This window comes from Aquarana catesbeiana, linkage group LG03, assembly GCF_042186555.1.
Source record: "Aquarana catesbeiana isolate 2022-GZ linkage group LG03, ASM4218655v1, whole genome shotgun sequence".
Lineage (NCBI taxonomy): Eukaryota > Metazoa > Chordata > Amphibia > Anura > Ranidae > Aquarana > Aquarana catesbeiana.
Genome location: NC_133326.1, coordinates 112240724 through 112257824, shown reverse-complemented (window position 1 = coordinate 112257824; position 17101 = coordinate 112240724). Strand labels below are relative to the sequence as shown.

Below are 17101 nucleotides of genomic sequence, written 5' to 3'. Positions count from 1 at the left end.
TTGTTCTTTATCTCTAGTTAACATTGTACTGGTTGAATTTGTCCCCAAGACCAATTAATTGTTAATAAATAAATAGTTTTTGGTATTTTATTATACCTTCATTAAATCTTATTAATCCCAGTGCAGCGCTCTGTAATTTATACCATAACCATATTATATATCACATTAAACCACCACGATTGTGTTAACACCCCTTCGCATGAATGATACTTTTAAAATCTATTTTTAAAACAATCACTATGTGACATGAGTCCCATCAATACAATTATTTGTAATAAGCTTAATCCTTAAACAGCTTCTCTATTCGTTAATCAGCTTTCTGTGAATCACTCCAAACAAAAACTTCTCTTGTGCACCTCCACTCCATGGCATCAATATTGCTGATACAGGCTAGTGCTGCAACTACACTTCCAGGCTCCCTTCTCTGTCTGATGTTGCATTGTGATGTCACTACATTCTGCCCTACACTTTAGCTCGTGAAGGTTTAATAACAGAACAATTCATTGGGATAAACAATATTAGTGTGGGAAATGTATAATGGTGCTGGCTTACTTAATTTAAAATACACATAGGGCACATACTGTATTAGCAGCACAGGAAAAGTAATATTTATATTATATTGACATAGTATTACAACCTCATTACCATTAGTGGTTAACCATTACTGTTCTTTTCTAGTCATGTTTTGTATTGTGACAAAGTAGACAATTAAGTTCTAATATGAACATTATCTGCACACACCCTGACTGCAACATTTCCCTTATTTGTTTAATGTTGGTTTCTTAAAAGGTTGCTTTACTAGAAAATGTTTTTCCTTTGACTGTTTTTTTGTAGTTATACATTTACTAGTAGCTTTCAGATGGCCTTTATAGTTTGTGTGTGGCTTCATATTTTTTAGTAAACCTTCATCTAGGTAATCATTTTTATAAAATGGTGCTTTATATAGTTCATGGTTATACTATCTGTCTTTAATTGCAGCAAGCTGCCAATTAATACACCTCCCATTTCGAGGAGAAATTCTCTGTCTCGCCTATCCACATCGTCTCCAGAGGAGTCTGCCCTGGAGTTGTCCCTGTCCCGTAGAGGATGGAGTGGTTCAGAAATGGACCTCAGGGCATCTCTCTCAGAAAGTGCCCAGAAACGCACAGATCTTGTACAGCGCTTGAGGGAGACTCAAGGGAAACTGGAGGAGCAATCAGAGGAAATCAGAAAGCGGGATAAAGAGCTGGAATTGAGCCGGGCCAAAACAGAGCTACTTGCCCTGAAGCAGAAAGTAAGAAAAGTGGTATCTACAAGATATTAGTCATAAAAAGCACAAACACAGGCCACATTTTGTACAGATTAAACCATTTTAGATTAATCTTTCAAAAAATGCCAAATGTTGGAGATTCAGAGAATTGCTGCCAATCAGCTTTCATTCAGATATCAATCAGGAAAATGGTATATCCAATGGTAAACCTTCCTGTATATGTGGTTATCATAGGATCACCATCATCCCTCACAGTACAGCAATTCAAATATCTCATGGATGAAACATTAGGTGGAGTGCAAATGTTTATTGTGTTTTTTTCTATACATTTTCCTTATGTAGTAGATTTTTATTTTCTGGTCAGCTAAGTTAGTCTTAATGATTTAGTGCCATGTGAACAAGTGTGAAACTGGGTAGAAATGTCTTGTAAGCCCAGTATGCAACAACATTTTTTTTAAACCTATCTGGAGGTGCCTAAAGCTGGCCACACAGGTTATCAGCAACTAATAACCCTAAAGGAGATTGTAGCTCTCTAATGCAGTGAGAAAGGCCCACCTGAGAAGATATATTTTTTTTTACATAGACCTTTGAATAGCCACTTGCCGACCGCAATACGCATATAAATGTTGCGGTTTGCAAGTGCTTTACCGGGATTATGCCTGAAGGTATCAGGCATAACCCCGGCGTTTCTTTTTTTCACCCGGTGGCTGGCTTTCTCATGAAAGAGTTCCGAGCTGCTCATTTGCCGTTGGATCGCTTTCTGAAACAGCGCGTGTTTCTCTGGTTTACCGTTTTCATCGGCGCGCCTGAGAAACAATCTGACAGTGCGGCCGGCTGGTCACAGAGGTTACCAGAGACCAGTTTTTCTCTGATTGCCTCTATAGCCTTGGGTGACTGAAGCAACGTCATGTCATCACAAAAAATTATTTTTTACATTTTTTTTAAAGCAAAACATCCCAAAGATTTTTTTGGGGGATCCTTTGTTTTAAATGTAAAGAAGAGATTTGGGGTCTTTTTGTCCCTAGATCTCTCCATAAAGAGGACCTGTCATCCTTATCTATCACAAGGGATGTTTATATTCCTTCTAGTAGGAATAAAAGTGATAAAAAAATTTAAGGGACAATGTCAAAATAAAATAAATAAGAAAAAAAAAATTAAAGCGCTCCCCATCCCTCTGTGCTCATGCACAGAAATAACTGCATACATAAGTTGCGCACGCATATGTAAACAGTGTTTGCACCACATGTCTGAGGTATCGCATGATCAGAAAATCAATCAGAATATCGGAAGAAAAACACTTTCGAAGCGATCGCACTATAATCTGATCGTTAGTACACAGCTGTCGTCCGAAATTTTCCAAAGGGACAAAGACAACATTTTTCTCGTACGATGCCAGTTAGTATGATTGTCATTTAATCAGTATAATTTCCATCTGAAATTACAATACAAATACACTACAACACATTACATCACTTCCGAATTTTTATTCTGTCATACGAGAATTTTCGTACTTTAGTAACCTATTCGTTTTCAATATGGAGATTAGCATCCAAAAATAAAAAGGACGATCATTTGTCCGATAATCTCATTGTGTGTACTAGGCATTAGAGCAAGAGCAATAATTCTAGCACTAGACCTCCTCTATAACTCTAAACAGGTAACCTGTGAAATTTTTTTTATTGCATTTGAAAAACTGCTGCAAAAATTCTCTGCTAAAAAATATATAATGTTTGGGGGGGTCATAGGTTTCTAGCAAAAAATACTGATTTAAACTTTTGAACAAGAAGTGCCAGAAAAGTCTTGGTCTTCACGTGCATATTATAGTTGTAAAGCTAAAGAACATTATTCAGAGAATGTACAATTAGATTGTAACCTGCATAACCAGTTTAAGCTGAGAGGTCAGTTCTAGCATTGTCTTTTTGTGCAATTTGTCATAGCAATGGTAATTTTTAGCTCTCATTGACTTTCTATACTGAAAATAACAGTCATTGTGGTGCATAACAATCATTATAGCTTAGTGAATTGAGTCAATGTTTTGCAAAGTACCTCCTGGTGTAGCTTTTCTTTTATGAAGTACCCCTTGCCATATGTTTTATCACCTTATGTTTGTATTAAAACGTTTTTGCTTAGAATACATTAAATGCACATATAATCTGTTAAGGATATTGTTGTTGCAACAAAATATTTTTTAACAGCTTTAAACTTAAATTCTTCATACTTTACTTTGTAGTGTAGATCTTACATAGTTACATAGTTGGTAAGGTTGAAAAAAGACACAAGTCCATCAAGTTCAACCCGTATGTGTGCGCTCTGAGGTCAATATTACATTGTATATCCCTGTATGCTGTGGTCGTTTAGGTGCCTAATAGTTTTTGGAAATTATCTATGACCTGCTGAAACCACAGCTTGTGGAAGAGAATTCCACATTCTTACTGCTATTACTGTAAAGAACCCTCTACGCTGTTTCCGGTTAAATCGCTTTTCCTCTAATTCTAGTAAATGACCGCGAGTCTTTTTAAATGCCTTTTCATAGCAAAGTTTTATAACTATTGTGGGGTTACCGGTACGGTATTTGTACATTGAAATAATATCCCCTCTCAAGCATCTTGTCTCCAGGGAGAATAAGTTCAGTGCTTGTAATCTTTCCTCATAACTAAGACCCTCCAGTCCCTTTATTAGCATTGTTGCCCTTCTCTGTACTCGCTCCATTTCCATCACATCTTTCCTGAGGATTGGTGCCTAGAACTGGATGGCATACGGCAGCTGGACCAGAGTCTTGTAGAGCGGGAGAATTATTGTTTTATCTCTGGAGTTAATTCCCTTTTTAATGCATGCCAATATTCTATTGGCTTTGTTTGCAGCAGCTTGGTATTGCATGCTGTTGCCGATCCTGTCATCTACTAGGACCCACAGGTCCTTTTCCATCTTAGATTCCCCCAGAGGTTCTGAATTTGATTGTTTTTAAAAGACAGTTGAATGGAGTGGAGTGAAGTGGAATGGTTGATAAAGCACAATTTTTTTCATGTATATTATGGTGATTTTCACACCTATATTTTATTGTCTAGCAACTTGAAGCCTCAATTTCTCAGTTAGAAAAAGAGAAAGGTTGGCTGGAAGTATCCCGTTTTGAAGATAAGAGACAACGAGGCGAACTGCAAGACAGGTGAGTTTTTCATTAAAACTATATGTTTATCACCTTTTTGTATAATTATACTAAGTTATACATTTTATATATCATAATATTAAACAGGCATAAATAGGATAATTGTATTTAGCCATATTTTTGAAACTGGCCTTTTAAAAATTCATGCTACATGCTATATATATAGCAAGCACATTATTGCTGTATGTCAGTATACAGCTCACAGTACAGAATCTGGAGATTCTTTGACACTGAACTGCATGAAAATGTTTTAGTGTTTGGAATTTGTGAACATGTTTATTTAGGTTAATCCAGTAAAATTTCTTAATGTAGCATTTACACATTTTAGGTATCTGCGCTAAATTTGACACTTTTTTATGACAAATGTTTTTATCGCCAGGATTATTAATTTGGAGATGGAAGTAATGTTGGCAAAATCTAGTTTAGAAAATTTTAACTACACCAATGAGCTCATGAATCAGAAAACCTCAATGGTAAGATTTTATTAAAAAATTCAGATACGAATTTCATTATCATTTCTTTGCATAGATGTAATGTCTTCTGAATAGCAATAGGCTAAGCTACATTTTTGGACTGGTTTAAGCTATTGTGCATGTATCCAGAAGATAGGAGCAATAAAGTGGGCACCAAATCCACAATTTTATTTGCATACATGTTTATTAAAACTATGTGTATGAAAGAGACAGAAAGGGCTGACAACACCTTTGTGCGAGTGTGTTTGTATAACCTGTTCAACCACCAACCAACCAACCATCTCTCATGGAGGGACGGGGAGAAAGGCCATCAGGGGCCAGTGACACACAGGGCCTTTAACCCTCATTCACATTGACTGGGTCTTTGAAATCGTGCGACTTCATCTGAAATCGCAGGATTTCAAAGTCGCATGTCAGTGCGACTTGGAAGACATCTGTTGGTTTCATGCACAGATGTCTATGCAGGTCACCCCCAAAATCGCCAAAAGTAGTGCAGGAACTACTTTTTCAAAGTGATGCGGCACTGCAAAGTTGGCATATATCAATCATATCATATCATATATCATATATATCTTACACCAGCAAAAAGCAGTGAATTACAGCTACCTACTACAATGGAATGTCTTAAAGCAAGCCTTGGAACTGGATCTGGTGGGCGTGAAACCTTGAGAGAACTATTCCTGTAAATGAACGGAAGAAACCCTGGCACAGGGGTTGATGTACTAAAACTGGAAAGTGCAAAATCTGGTACAGCTGTGCACTGTAGCCTATCAGCTTCTAACTTCAGCTTGTTCAATTAAGCTTTCACAAATAAAAACAGGAAGCTGATTGGTTTCTATGCAGACCTGCACTAGATTTTGCACTCTCTAGTTTTAGTAAATCAACCCAACAGTGCAAGCATTGCTCAGGTATGTAAGTGTAGGGCTGTCACAGTGAAATGCCCAATTTTCAGTTAATTGGGAAAACACCAGAATAACAATTATCTGGCATAAAATTACAAGCAGCAACTTGAATAAATAAATTCTGTTCAAAAGATCAGCAATATGGAGAGAAACATCCTACTTTCTTAGGATATTAAAGAAAATCTACAGTCATTGTTTTAAATGAAAAGACAGCAGCTACAAATACTGTGGCTGCTGACTTTTAATAAACAGACACTTACCAGTCCAGGGATCCAGACCAGTTGTTTGCTGGTCTTTGGGTTCCCAACACCGCCATCTTGACTGTGGGAAGCTACTAGCTAGGACTTCTGACTGTTTCATAGTGGGGAGCCAGCTACACCAGAAGCACTGCACAGAATAGTCCTGCAGTCTCATGGGATATGTGACAGGTCCCAGGAGGTTGCGGGGGTGGGGGGGGGGGACTAGGTGAGAAAAACAGAAGTGGGAACTGTCAGAAAAAGGCACCACCCTCAGTAGTGGTAGAGGAGGGGGAACTTTTAAGTGAAGTTCTGATTAAAGCTAAACTAGGCTGTATCAGCAGGTACAAGGGTATGGCCACTAAAGGGAGCTTGTCCTCATGTAACTAGTTCTCCTGTATATGGCATTATACCCGCAAGTTATGGATATACAATGCCATGTCCCTCAATGGACATTGGAGAGTAAAATAAAAATATTTTTTTTCCTGCATCAAATTAATTCTTGACATATTAATACAAAGACATTTGTTTTGCATTGTGCACATTGCTAGTTTATTCTAAACAGCAGCATTATTCAGCACCTCACAGTTTTCAGTACCTTGAAGGATATCATCAGATGACCTACACTGCTCATGATTTTAATATTATTATTTGTATTGAGATGTATTCACAATGAAATACACAGATCAGGTCATTGAGATTTAGTCTACGTACAATTAAGGAATAACTTTAAACCTAATCTGTGTAGGGAAATGAAGAGGTAAATCGGGAATTGAAGACAGCAAGGGAAAATTTAATCTACTTTCGAAATCGAGTCAAAATCCTTGAGGCAGAGAAGAACCAAGCTGTGGAAGAGCTCAGAAAACTCAGAGAGGTAAACAGATATGCTAATGAATGTTATTTTTGACATACTTACTTAAGTTTCCTATTTAAAGTTTAGGTAGACCCCAGATTTTAACAACACTGTGTATCGAAGACACAAACAACATACATCAACTGCAGAAGGGTGCATATTGAGTTTTTTAGTTTATATTGGCATAGAGAAGTAAACATATCCATCACAGATTAGAATCTTTTAATTGGAATGGTAACTGAAAGATTGCTGCAATTCATTTAATGCACCCTTTTGATAGTCCCTTTACTGGATGTTGTTGGGAAGGAACGAGAGTGCTCGGATTTAGGACTACTTCCTATACTTATTGTAAAAGAGGAATACAGGAAAAAAAAAGGAGTCCATTCTAATATAGTAATTGAGTATTCAAAATAATAATATAGAAGGTTAAATAGTTTAGAAGTGATAAATGGTGATGTTGTATTTCAAATAAAATGCTTGCCTTGAAATAAGGAATCGAAATAAAGAATAAATATAAATGTTGGACTTTTTAAATATGGCTGCCAGGCCTGAAAGGGTTCTGTTTTAATGGAGGTGGTTAGCTTATCTGTACTTTCTGCATGACAGTCTTGTTATTTTGATGATCCCATTTTTTCAATAAAGTGAAGTTTTTTGACTACATCCGGTGTGCGGCATCCAAATCTTCCCCTTCATTCAAGCCTCCTAATGGAGGTGGTGGGCGGGCTCAGTGTTTGGCTTACCTTTGCCCTTTAGTCTGGAAGTGTGCACCTCCCTTCCCTTGGGAACACACACTGTGTTTAGTGCCCTCAGAGACCAGAGGACTGGCTGCCTGACCATAGATGCCAAATGCAAAGCTGTCAAATCACCCAGGAAACTCACCCAATTTTGAGGGTCCTCGCCCAGGTCTTAAGACGTCATAGCAAAGCTTTCAAGTCTCTGGGGGGTGATCTGCATTAACAGCCTGCACTGGGTAGGAGGTGATGTCACCAGATGGAGGAGGAAGTAGGTGGAGCCAAATTCTAAGCAGGAGCTAGAAACTTCAGACTCTATCTTTTACTGCTCCTCTCTGCATGTCCCTGCAGAGGAGAGGGGTGGGTTGCTGGGACAGAAGGAGCACTGATGGAGTTTGCAGTGGTAGGGCTGAGTTGCTGGGTGGCAGAAAAGTGTAGAGTATGGGGTGTTGGGTTTCAGTGTCAGGGAGGTTTAAAGACAGGGGTGAAAGGGGTGCTGGGTGGCAAGGAGGTGTGGAGTGCTAGGGTACTGGGTTCTCCATAGACTTGAATTCAAGAGCTATCTACCTGTAAGTCTGCAGAAAGGCTTCTGTGACTGAGCACCATTCGATATGGTGAAGGCTCCTGGATGCATTGTCTGCTGACAGAAAGTAACTGCAAAGGAGTTTAGTTAGCATGTGGAGGAAGATTCCTTAGAATTAGGTTATCTAAAAGTATCCCCACTTTATAGCTATGCATTGTGGTAATGTATGTTTTACATCACATCACCTCAAGTCATGGCCACATATGGTAATCCATGGGGTGTGCTGTTTATTTAGAATGGCAACAGAATACACAAGCACAATAGGTGAAAATAAACCTGCACTGCAGAGCACACGTCATGCATTGTTGTTAAAAAAGGTGCAGGTCTGTTTTTTCTTACATTGGCCCTACATTGGCAGCCAGTTCTTGATGAACTGGCTGCCTATGTGCAAAATACCATACTGTGAAGGGGACCCTAATATTTTGATCAGTTTTGTGGCGTGTATAACTTAAAAATAGGTCAATAGTGACATGGGTCTTCCAGTGTTGGTAGCTGATTGTTGTTGGGATTAGTGGAGGTTAGCATCACTGTAAGTAAAGCCAGGTCTGCTCTGAAGGTAGTGTAGTATTAACTTTGTGACACTACCATGCACCAGGTATCGGCCCCATTTTTGCTTATCCCAAAGACACTATCACACATGGAGGTATCATTGACATTTAAATGTTGACCAGTTCCTTGCAAAACAGCCAAACCCAACAGAAAGCACACCCAGGGCAGTCCAGACAGCAGGTGCGTTTGAGCTGCAATGAGACATAGCCTTCTAATTTCTTGCCCCATAAACTCATAACACCTCCCTACCCCCAGTCTTGCCACTGGATCCCCATCTCCACCCCCATATCTCCTTTCTAACTTCACTACTTTTTCCGCATGCCCTCACTTCTGATGATTGCCTCTGCGCTTGCTACCAATGTACCAATGTGCATTTCTGTGCTCACCACTACTGCCGTAATGCTCTCTATCATATTCAGCCTGTTTTACAAGTATTTCTGTAAAGCAGAAAGCCCCCTTTAACAAATTTGAATTTTGTTATTACAATGTTTCCAATATGTCTAATGCCCCGTACACACGATAGGATTTTCCGATGGAAAATGTGTGATAGGACCTTGTTGTCGGAAATTCCGATCGTGTGTAGGCTCCATCACACATTTTCCATCGGAATTTCCAACACAGAAAGTTTGAGAGCTTGCTATAAAATTTTCCGACAACAAAATCCGTTGTCGGAAATTCCGATCGTGTGTAGACAAATCCGACGAACAAAGTGCCACGCATGCTCAGAATAAATTAAGAGATGAAAGCTATTGGCTACTGCCCCGTTTATAGTCCCGACGTACGTGTTTTACGTCACCACGTTCAGAACAATCAGATTTTCCGACAACTTTGTGTGACCGTGTGTATGCAAGACAAGTTTGGGCCAACATCCATCGGAAAAAATTCATGGATTTTGTTGTCGGAATGTCCGATCAATATCCGACCGTGTGTACAGGGCATTAGTGTGTTGGCATACATCTCTATTTCACCTTAGTTAACAATAGAGTGTTGGTAATTCTATCTGATGTTTTTGAAAATAACCATTGCTTATTTCTTACCTTAGCTTTTAGTGCTGTGAGCTTGTCACTGAAGCTTTTTGGTGCAGAGCTTCTAATGTTTAAAGCTATGCAATGCCTTATGCCCTCCTTACACTAACCCTCCTATTAACCCAGGTAGTAGTGTGCCACTATCACTAAACCTTTCAGATGTAAACTTAACCTCCTGATTGCAAACTCACCTCTCCTGCACCAGGAAAAATGCCTCCCAAAAAATAATCCCTCCTGGAGCAAAATTTAACAGGGCCAGGATCCTGGCATTTGGAATATACCTTTTCTAGTTAATACATGTCATTGTTTAGTGATAATATCCCTATATTTGTTCATACATACTGTTTTTTACAGATATGCATTTTTTATTTTTAGCCACTAGGTATAAGAAAAAAAAAATAAATAAAAACCCAGATAGCAAGCAATTGTTCTACAAGTTTGAAAATTACATGCTAAGCTGTTGCTAGACTTACCAGGCTTCACAAGTCTGTTGCACAATTGCAGCAAGTCCGCATTGCATGACTTCAGATCAACTTTCTTTGCAAGCATTCTGCAAGTCTGCTACAAGTTACGGGTTCAGTTATGTTGTGCAATAGTCATCGCACCACAGGGGTCACTGTGACTTGCAGAGCTCTTGCTGTAGACTCACCACTGCAACTTTGCTCTTGCTAGATACTAGAAAAGTGTCAACTAGAACTTGTGCTTCAAGTGCTCTGCAAGTGTACAACTTGCCAGTGAAAATGTGTGGCAAGTTAACAGACTTACAATTCAACACTACCACAGATTTGTGGCAAGTTATCCTTGCTATCTGGGAACACCTTGTGCTAGACAACAATGACCAAAACAATATGAAACAACCTGGTGATCTCTAAGTGACTGCATGGTGTTCAGAAAAATCCACCTGTGTTGTCAAAGGTTTAATTGTTCAATCCCAATATTACTGTTTAAAGGGGAGTCATTTGGCTCTCAGCCACACAAATGAAGCAAACCAGAGGGCGACTGACACACTTAGGACACATCAGAACCTACAGGAAGAGCTTTCTGACCTTCAACTGAACTTCAACAACATTAATCTGGTATGGATACTGGATGAAAAATATTAAATGTTGTCATGTGGCCCCAACCTGTGTTTTCCAGTGTGATGAAGCTCTTATTTTCAACAGGAGAAAGAACTTCTGTCGTCAAAAGTACTGAGGTTAGAAGAAAAGGTTTCAGATCTGACCTTGAGGCTGAAAATTGCTCAGTCTGACAAAGAGAGATATATGCAGGTACGCATGGTAACAGTTTGATATAGAAGCGTTGCCTATTTTCCCTTCATATTTACTGTTTTATTTAAATTACCATGCGTACAGGAGAAACTTGAGCTCCACCGACGCACACAGGAGCTGTCTCTAGAACTAGAGAGGTCTCAGAGAGGACGTGAAGGCTTTAATGACCAGGTCAGTGATCTCCATATTGAACTAGTTGGTGCAAAGGCCCAAGCTAACCGACAAGATCAAGAAAAGGTGCAAATGAAGGAGGAACTGGTGATGCTGAAACAAGTAAGACCTTTTCAACACTTTCCTATATATATTTAGTACTCTTTCCTCATTACCAGAGGTTAAAAAAATTAAAAAGTATATTTAACATACCATTACTATAAATTGATCAATAAATATTATATTGTTGTCCTCTGTTTTGCCAGGTCAATGAGAAACTGACAGAAGAATTGGGGCAAACACAACAAATGCTGCAGAATACTTTGGAGCAATTGCACCAGATCCAGGCAGAGCACAAAATTTCCAGCAATCTCTCTGCTGCACTGGAATCTGAACGCAAGCAACTCCTAGAAGAGAAGCAGCTTCTAATGGCTGCTGTGGAAAATGATGAAGATAGCCAAAGCGTCCAGGACCTCAGGTAAACCATTGTGCCCCATTAGTTTGCAATCTTGGACATTTTTTTTTTTTTCGTATATGTTTTTAGTTTTTTTTTTTTACTGTGATATCTATGGACACATTTAGCTGCTCACAGTTCATTGTTAGGCTTGGTTCGCCCTGCGACTTCTTTTCTAACTTGATCCAACTTGGATGCTATTTGGGAGCCTGTACAAGGGCTAAATTGCACCCAAGTTGGACCAAAGTAATGCAGGAATCTTTTCTAAATTTGGAGCAACTTGTGTAGTATTGGTTCAGATGGCTTTCGTAGGGAAACATTCAATTTGACATGCCATGTGACTTGGGGTCTCACAAGTCAGATTTCATGTCGCAGCAATGTGAACCAAATCCAAAATCTTATTAATTTAACCTGGCCTACAATTTATACTAGTTGGTGGTCTCTGGTGCAGCATGCTACGCTTGTTGTCCCAGAATTCTCTTTGGTTGATCATGGACTCCAGCTGCTCATTGGTGGAGCATTTGTAAAACAAATGAAATGCAATAGCAAGATTTTTTAGGATCAATCATAGAAACTCCCTCTAGTTTGGCATGCCTGAAATTGTCAACTATCATGGGGACATCTGCACAAGATTTTCAAATCACCGTTAGAAGGCTGCTCAAAATAAAGCTGGCCATACACGGCTGGATGTTTCTTTGAACGCTTGTATGAAAATTATGGGTCAACTAATTTAATTTGAAAGCCCTTACAATTTTGGCCAGGCCTGCTATTTGAATGGAACCCCAGACATATTAAACAATTTTCATTAAAATATGTACAACATTTCACAAACGAAAATGACATTTACAGTTAGAATTTTGTTTATTCGAGTTACCAAAATGAACTTCGACTATGATCCCACCAACGAGTGAAGAATCAAATGTTCCCAAAAATGAAATTCTACTGATTTATGGCACGAGCAGATTATATACTTTGGGATAGCTTTACTAAGGCAAATTCACTGTGCATTGCAAGTGCACTTGAAAGTGCAGTCACTGTAGATCTGAGTGGAAGATCTGAAATGAGGGGAAGCTCTGCTGATATCTATCATCCAATCATGTGCAAGCAAAAATGCTGTCTTATATTTTCCTTGCATGTCCCCCTCAGATTTACAGCGACTGCACTTCCAAGTGCACTTATAGTGCAGAGTGGATTTGCCTTTAGTAAATAATCATCCCTGTGTCTTTCAGGACAATAAAACTTAATATCATTGCTCTTACCACAAAGAGAATCCCCAATTCAAAATTTACCATTAGCCCATGTCTATAGATGAGGATATACAACATGGGATGACCAAGAAAAGACTTTCTCCAAAAATATATCTATATTGCAGCTTACCAATTTTTAGATGTGATGGCTGCATTCATTTTCTTTTTTTGGCTTCCTTTCTTCTCTTTTCATCTGATGATCCAGCCAGTAAATCTGTTGTCTTTCAAAAGCAGGTGCTCTCCAGCAGAATGTATCAGTTATAGGGATGAAACAAACCATTTAACACTTACAATGGTCAGGTTTGAGTTATTTATGTAAACCCTTTATCCAAAAAAAAAAAAAACACAGTTTATTGTAAATACTTATAAAGTATTAGATGGAGTTTGGCTTCAATTTTTTAGTGTATCTAAATCTGCTAGTACATCTAACACTCCCCTCCCCTAGACTGACAACGCTCTAATACAGGAGGTGTATTACTGGCCAGATCACCAGATGAAAACAGAGGAAAGAGCCTAAAAAAAGAAAACCAATGCAGCCACCACACCTAATGATTGGTTAGCTGCAATATATTACATTTTTGGGTTTGAGTTTATTACCATTTAAAACATATTTGTTGCTATACAGTATTAGTTACCTTATTTCTACACAGGTAAATCATAGTTATTATTTGTATCCTTATTTGAGACCTGCAACAACCTCCATACTTTTATCACTATATCATTACAACAGTTGGGAACAGTAACACTCAAACACACATAACTTTCTCTGCAGCCTCAGCTGCACTGGACAGTGAATGAATGGGAATTGCTCTGTGCTGAGCGGCTTCCTGTTCATTCACAAACTGAAGCATAGTAAACACAGTTTACTATGCTTTAGTTATGATTGAACACAGTGAGTGAGTGTGTTCATTTAGAAAAGGAAGGGGCTGGTAAATGATATATTGATTATCCCCTTCCCCCACTCTCAATCCTGAAACATCCCCTGCAGCAGCCAGGGGGAAAGGAGGGAAGCCAGCAGCACTACGGTAGCGGGGGGCGCGCAACACGGGGGAAGCCCAGGCAGCACTGCACAGAGTGATTAGACACACCTGGCACACCCCCAACACATGCCCATGATTGTGTTTGTGTTTCATGACAAGTTAGAAACTCTGCTAATGTCTTTTAGAAACATTTATGACATTTTGGTTTTATTACACTGATATCAGTCATGACCAAGGATTTTAAAACACAGATCTTCTGTTTTAAACAATTATATGTACATTTTAGAGCTTCCCAAGAACACCTACAGGAAGAAAGAGACAAACTGCACACTCAATGTCGTGAACTGGAGGCAGCTCTGGAACAAGCACATGAACAATTAGGGTCCCAAATCCAGGAGCAACAGCAGGTCACCCTATATTGGAAGGAAAGATGGCAACAGACATCAGTAAATTTGAAGAATGTAGAGGAGCTTCTGGAGCAAGAAAAATCTCAGTGTCAGAAAGCTGCAGAAAAGGTGTGGGAATGTTCTGGGAAAGTATATTATGATATAATCTTACTAAAATTGTTTTTTTTTTTTTAATTAAAGAGGAAGTAAACCCTGATGGGTTTTACTTCCTCTTTATTCCCCTGCAAAGTAAAAGCGTAATGGGCTAGTATGCATTGCATACTAGCCCATTATGTGGCACTTACCTGTAAAACGAAGCCTGCGATGTCCGCGATGTCCCCGCTGGTGGAAGCATCCATCTTTTCCTTCCGGGGCCACGGACTAAGGCTCTGTGATTGGCTGGAGCCGTGTGACATTACTCCTGCACATGCACGCGAGAGCCGCCAGTCATGGCACATGTTGGGGAAGGAATGGCACGAGGGCCGTTTCTTCACTGCACATGTGCCGATGACATCATCGGCGCACTACAAGGCATATATATCCTAAACGGCGCAAGTTGATATTTTCAGTACATATAGGTAAGCCTTATTATAGGCTTACCTATATGTAAAAATAGGTCAGGGGGTTTACAACCACTTCAAGTTAAAGCATGATATGTTTTAGAGAATGCAATTCAATTATTAGGACCATTATCTTTTATTAATGTAGTGCTATCATTATGTAGCGGTCTCCCTGACCTCTAAGGGCCTGATGATGACCCCCAGAGTCAGGGAGAGCTGACATTCCTTCTCAGGGTGCAGGTTACTAGGCAATGATCAGGCTCCCCTCGGGCTGAGCCTCTTTACATGTGGTTAGGCCTCAGGCTTCAGGCTTACACCTATGCTGCTACTCAACATGCACCCACCCAGGCTGCAGCCCGGGTGGAAAGAACCCCGATCACTTGACTCCTTCCAAATAAATGGATTATCCCAGCATGCTCAGCGGCCAAAGAAAACTCCTGCTGATTGGCTGAGATAACATATTCACTCATAATCTGAATTCACAGCAATCTATCATCCTAATGCCAAAGGCAACAAGGCCACCTATTGACAGACGAAAGACACTACAATTAAACTCAAACTTAGGAGAAAACCCAGTTGTTCAAGACCACAAATTAGCCAGGCTAGTTACCACCTAGCAGAACTAAATTTACTAGCAGCCTCTTTAGGACAAGGGTGCTACAATTAAATCTGGCAAGGCATTTGGCAATATGATTGCTCTGTAGAAATAAATTCCATTTAACACGGTAAATAAATACATTGGATAGTACTATTATGCCGCGTACACACGGTCGGACTTTTCGTCTACAAAAGTCCAACGGACGCTGACGGACTAAAGCTGGCTGGTAATCCGATCGTGTGTGGGCTTCTCCGGACTTTCAACTGACTTTTTCAGCCTCAAATCCGACGGACTTTAGATTTGAAACATGCTTCAAATCTTTCCGACGGACTCGAGTCCGGTCGAAAAATCAGCTCGTCTGTATGCTAGTCTGACGGACAAAAACCCACGCTAGGGCAGCTATTGGCTACTGGCTATCAACTTCCTTATTTTAGTCCGGTGTACGTCATCACGTAAGAATTCGACGGACTTTTGTGTGATCGTGTGTAGGCAAGTCTGTTCGTTAGAAAGTCCGCCGCAAGTCCGTCGAAAGTCCGTCGAAAGTCTGTCGGACAGGCTGTCGGACTTTTGTAGCTGAAAAGTCCGACCGTGTGTACGCCCCATTAGTGTATTGGTAATGTTTGAGGCATCAGAAAAAAAAAAGTTGTTGTACAGCTGAAAATTTAGTAAAAATGGGCAGTGATCATGAAAGACAGTTAGCTTATTCTATACTGGCCTTCTATTGGCAGTTTTAATCTGGCATTGACCTATTATTTTCATTTGCCAAATATGTAGGTATTTTTTACCACTTGTCAGCCACATTTCAAATTTTTACTTTTATCAGGAACCATTCCCAAGTATTTTGGCTTTTAGTGTGTCTTTCTTACATGCTCTGCTCTCTACTGCTACACCCCTTTCTTATCTTTCTCAGCCAAATGTCTCCCATTGGCCCTATTCATTAAATGTTAGCATTTTGATGTCATAAGAAGCAACATTTTTTTCAGGTACAAAATGGAAGCTCAATAAAAATGTGAATTTTGCAAATAAGCACATACTGATTCATCAATCGAATGAATAATACTACTTTCAAACCAATTGTCCAATAATCTGATCATTAGTACGCAGCTTTTGAGAGTCTATGACCACAGTTCATGCAAAATTTTTCAAAGGGACAAACACGAAAAATGTTCCCATACGATACTAGATTAAACGATTTTCATTTAATCAGTACAGTATTTATTCAAACAAAATCAGAAGACACGTGCTCAGAAATGAAAGAATACATTACAATACAATACAACCGATTACAGCACTTCTGAAGTTGTATTCTGTCATACAAGAATTTTCATAACTTTAGTAACCTACTGGTTTTTGATATGAGACTAGCATGTAAAAAAAAAAAAAAAACAGACGATCATTAGTCCAATATTCTCATCATGTGTACGAGGCTAATGGCAGGCAATAGAGTATGCAATTTTCTTTTCTTTCCACCACAGGTGGAAAGAAAGAAAGAAAATTGCTCATATGCCCGATCAACACTGATGAATCCCTTCCACAGTGCTTCTATGTTATGCCAGTGGGGAGCACGGGGAGAATTCCCTGCCAGCAGAACACAATGATTTGTGCTGCTGGCTATAACAGGCGGCACAAATTGTTCAGGAGAAACCCAACAGGCTGGTTGTACACAAGTCAATCAATAGATCAACTTGTGCACA

The 17101-nt window shown here is 39.4% G+C and overlaps 1 protein-coding gene across 5 annotated transcripts in view; it reads left to right on the top strand.

Moving 5' to 3' along the window:
• LOC141131572 (uncharacterized) overlaps positions 1-17101 on the top strand; it is a 101643-nt gene that overhangs the window by 24596 nt on the left and 59946 nt on the right. For all 5 annotated transcript variants that reach the window (XM_073618994.1, XM_073618992.1, XM_073618993.1 and 2 more), the window contains 9 exons: positions 979-1273; positions 4315-4412; positions 4792-4885; positions 6772-6897; positions 10715-10840; positions 10928-11032; positions 11117-11305; positions 11449-11660; positions 14150-14378. In XM_073618994.1, the coding sequence (XP_073475095.1) occupies positions 979-1273; positions 4315-4412; positions 4792-4885; positions 6772-6897; positions 10715-10840; positions 10928-11032; positions 11117-11305; positions 11449-11660; positions 14150-14378 (1474 nt within the window). The remainder of the gene's footprint in view (positions 1-978; positions 1274-4314; positions 4413-4791; positions 4886-6771; positions 6898-10714; positions 10841-10927; positions 11033-11116; positions 11306-11448; positions 11661-14149; positions 14379-17101) is intronic.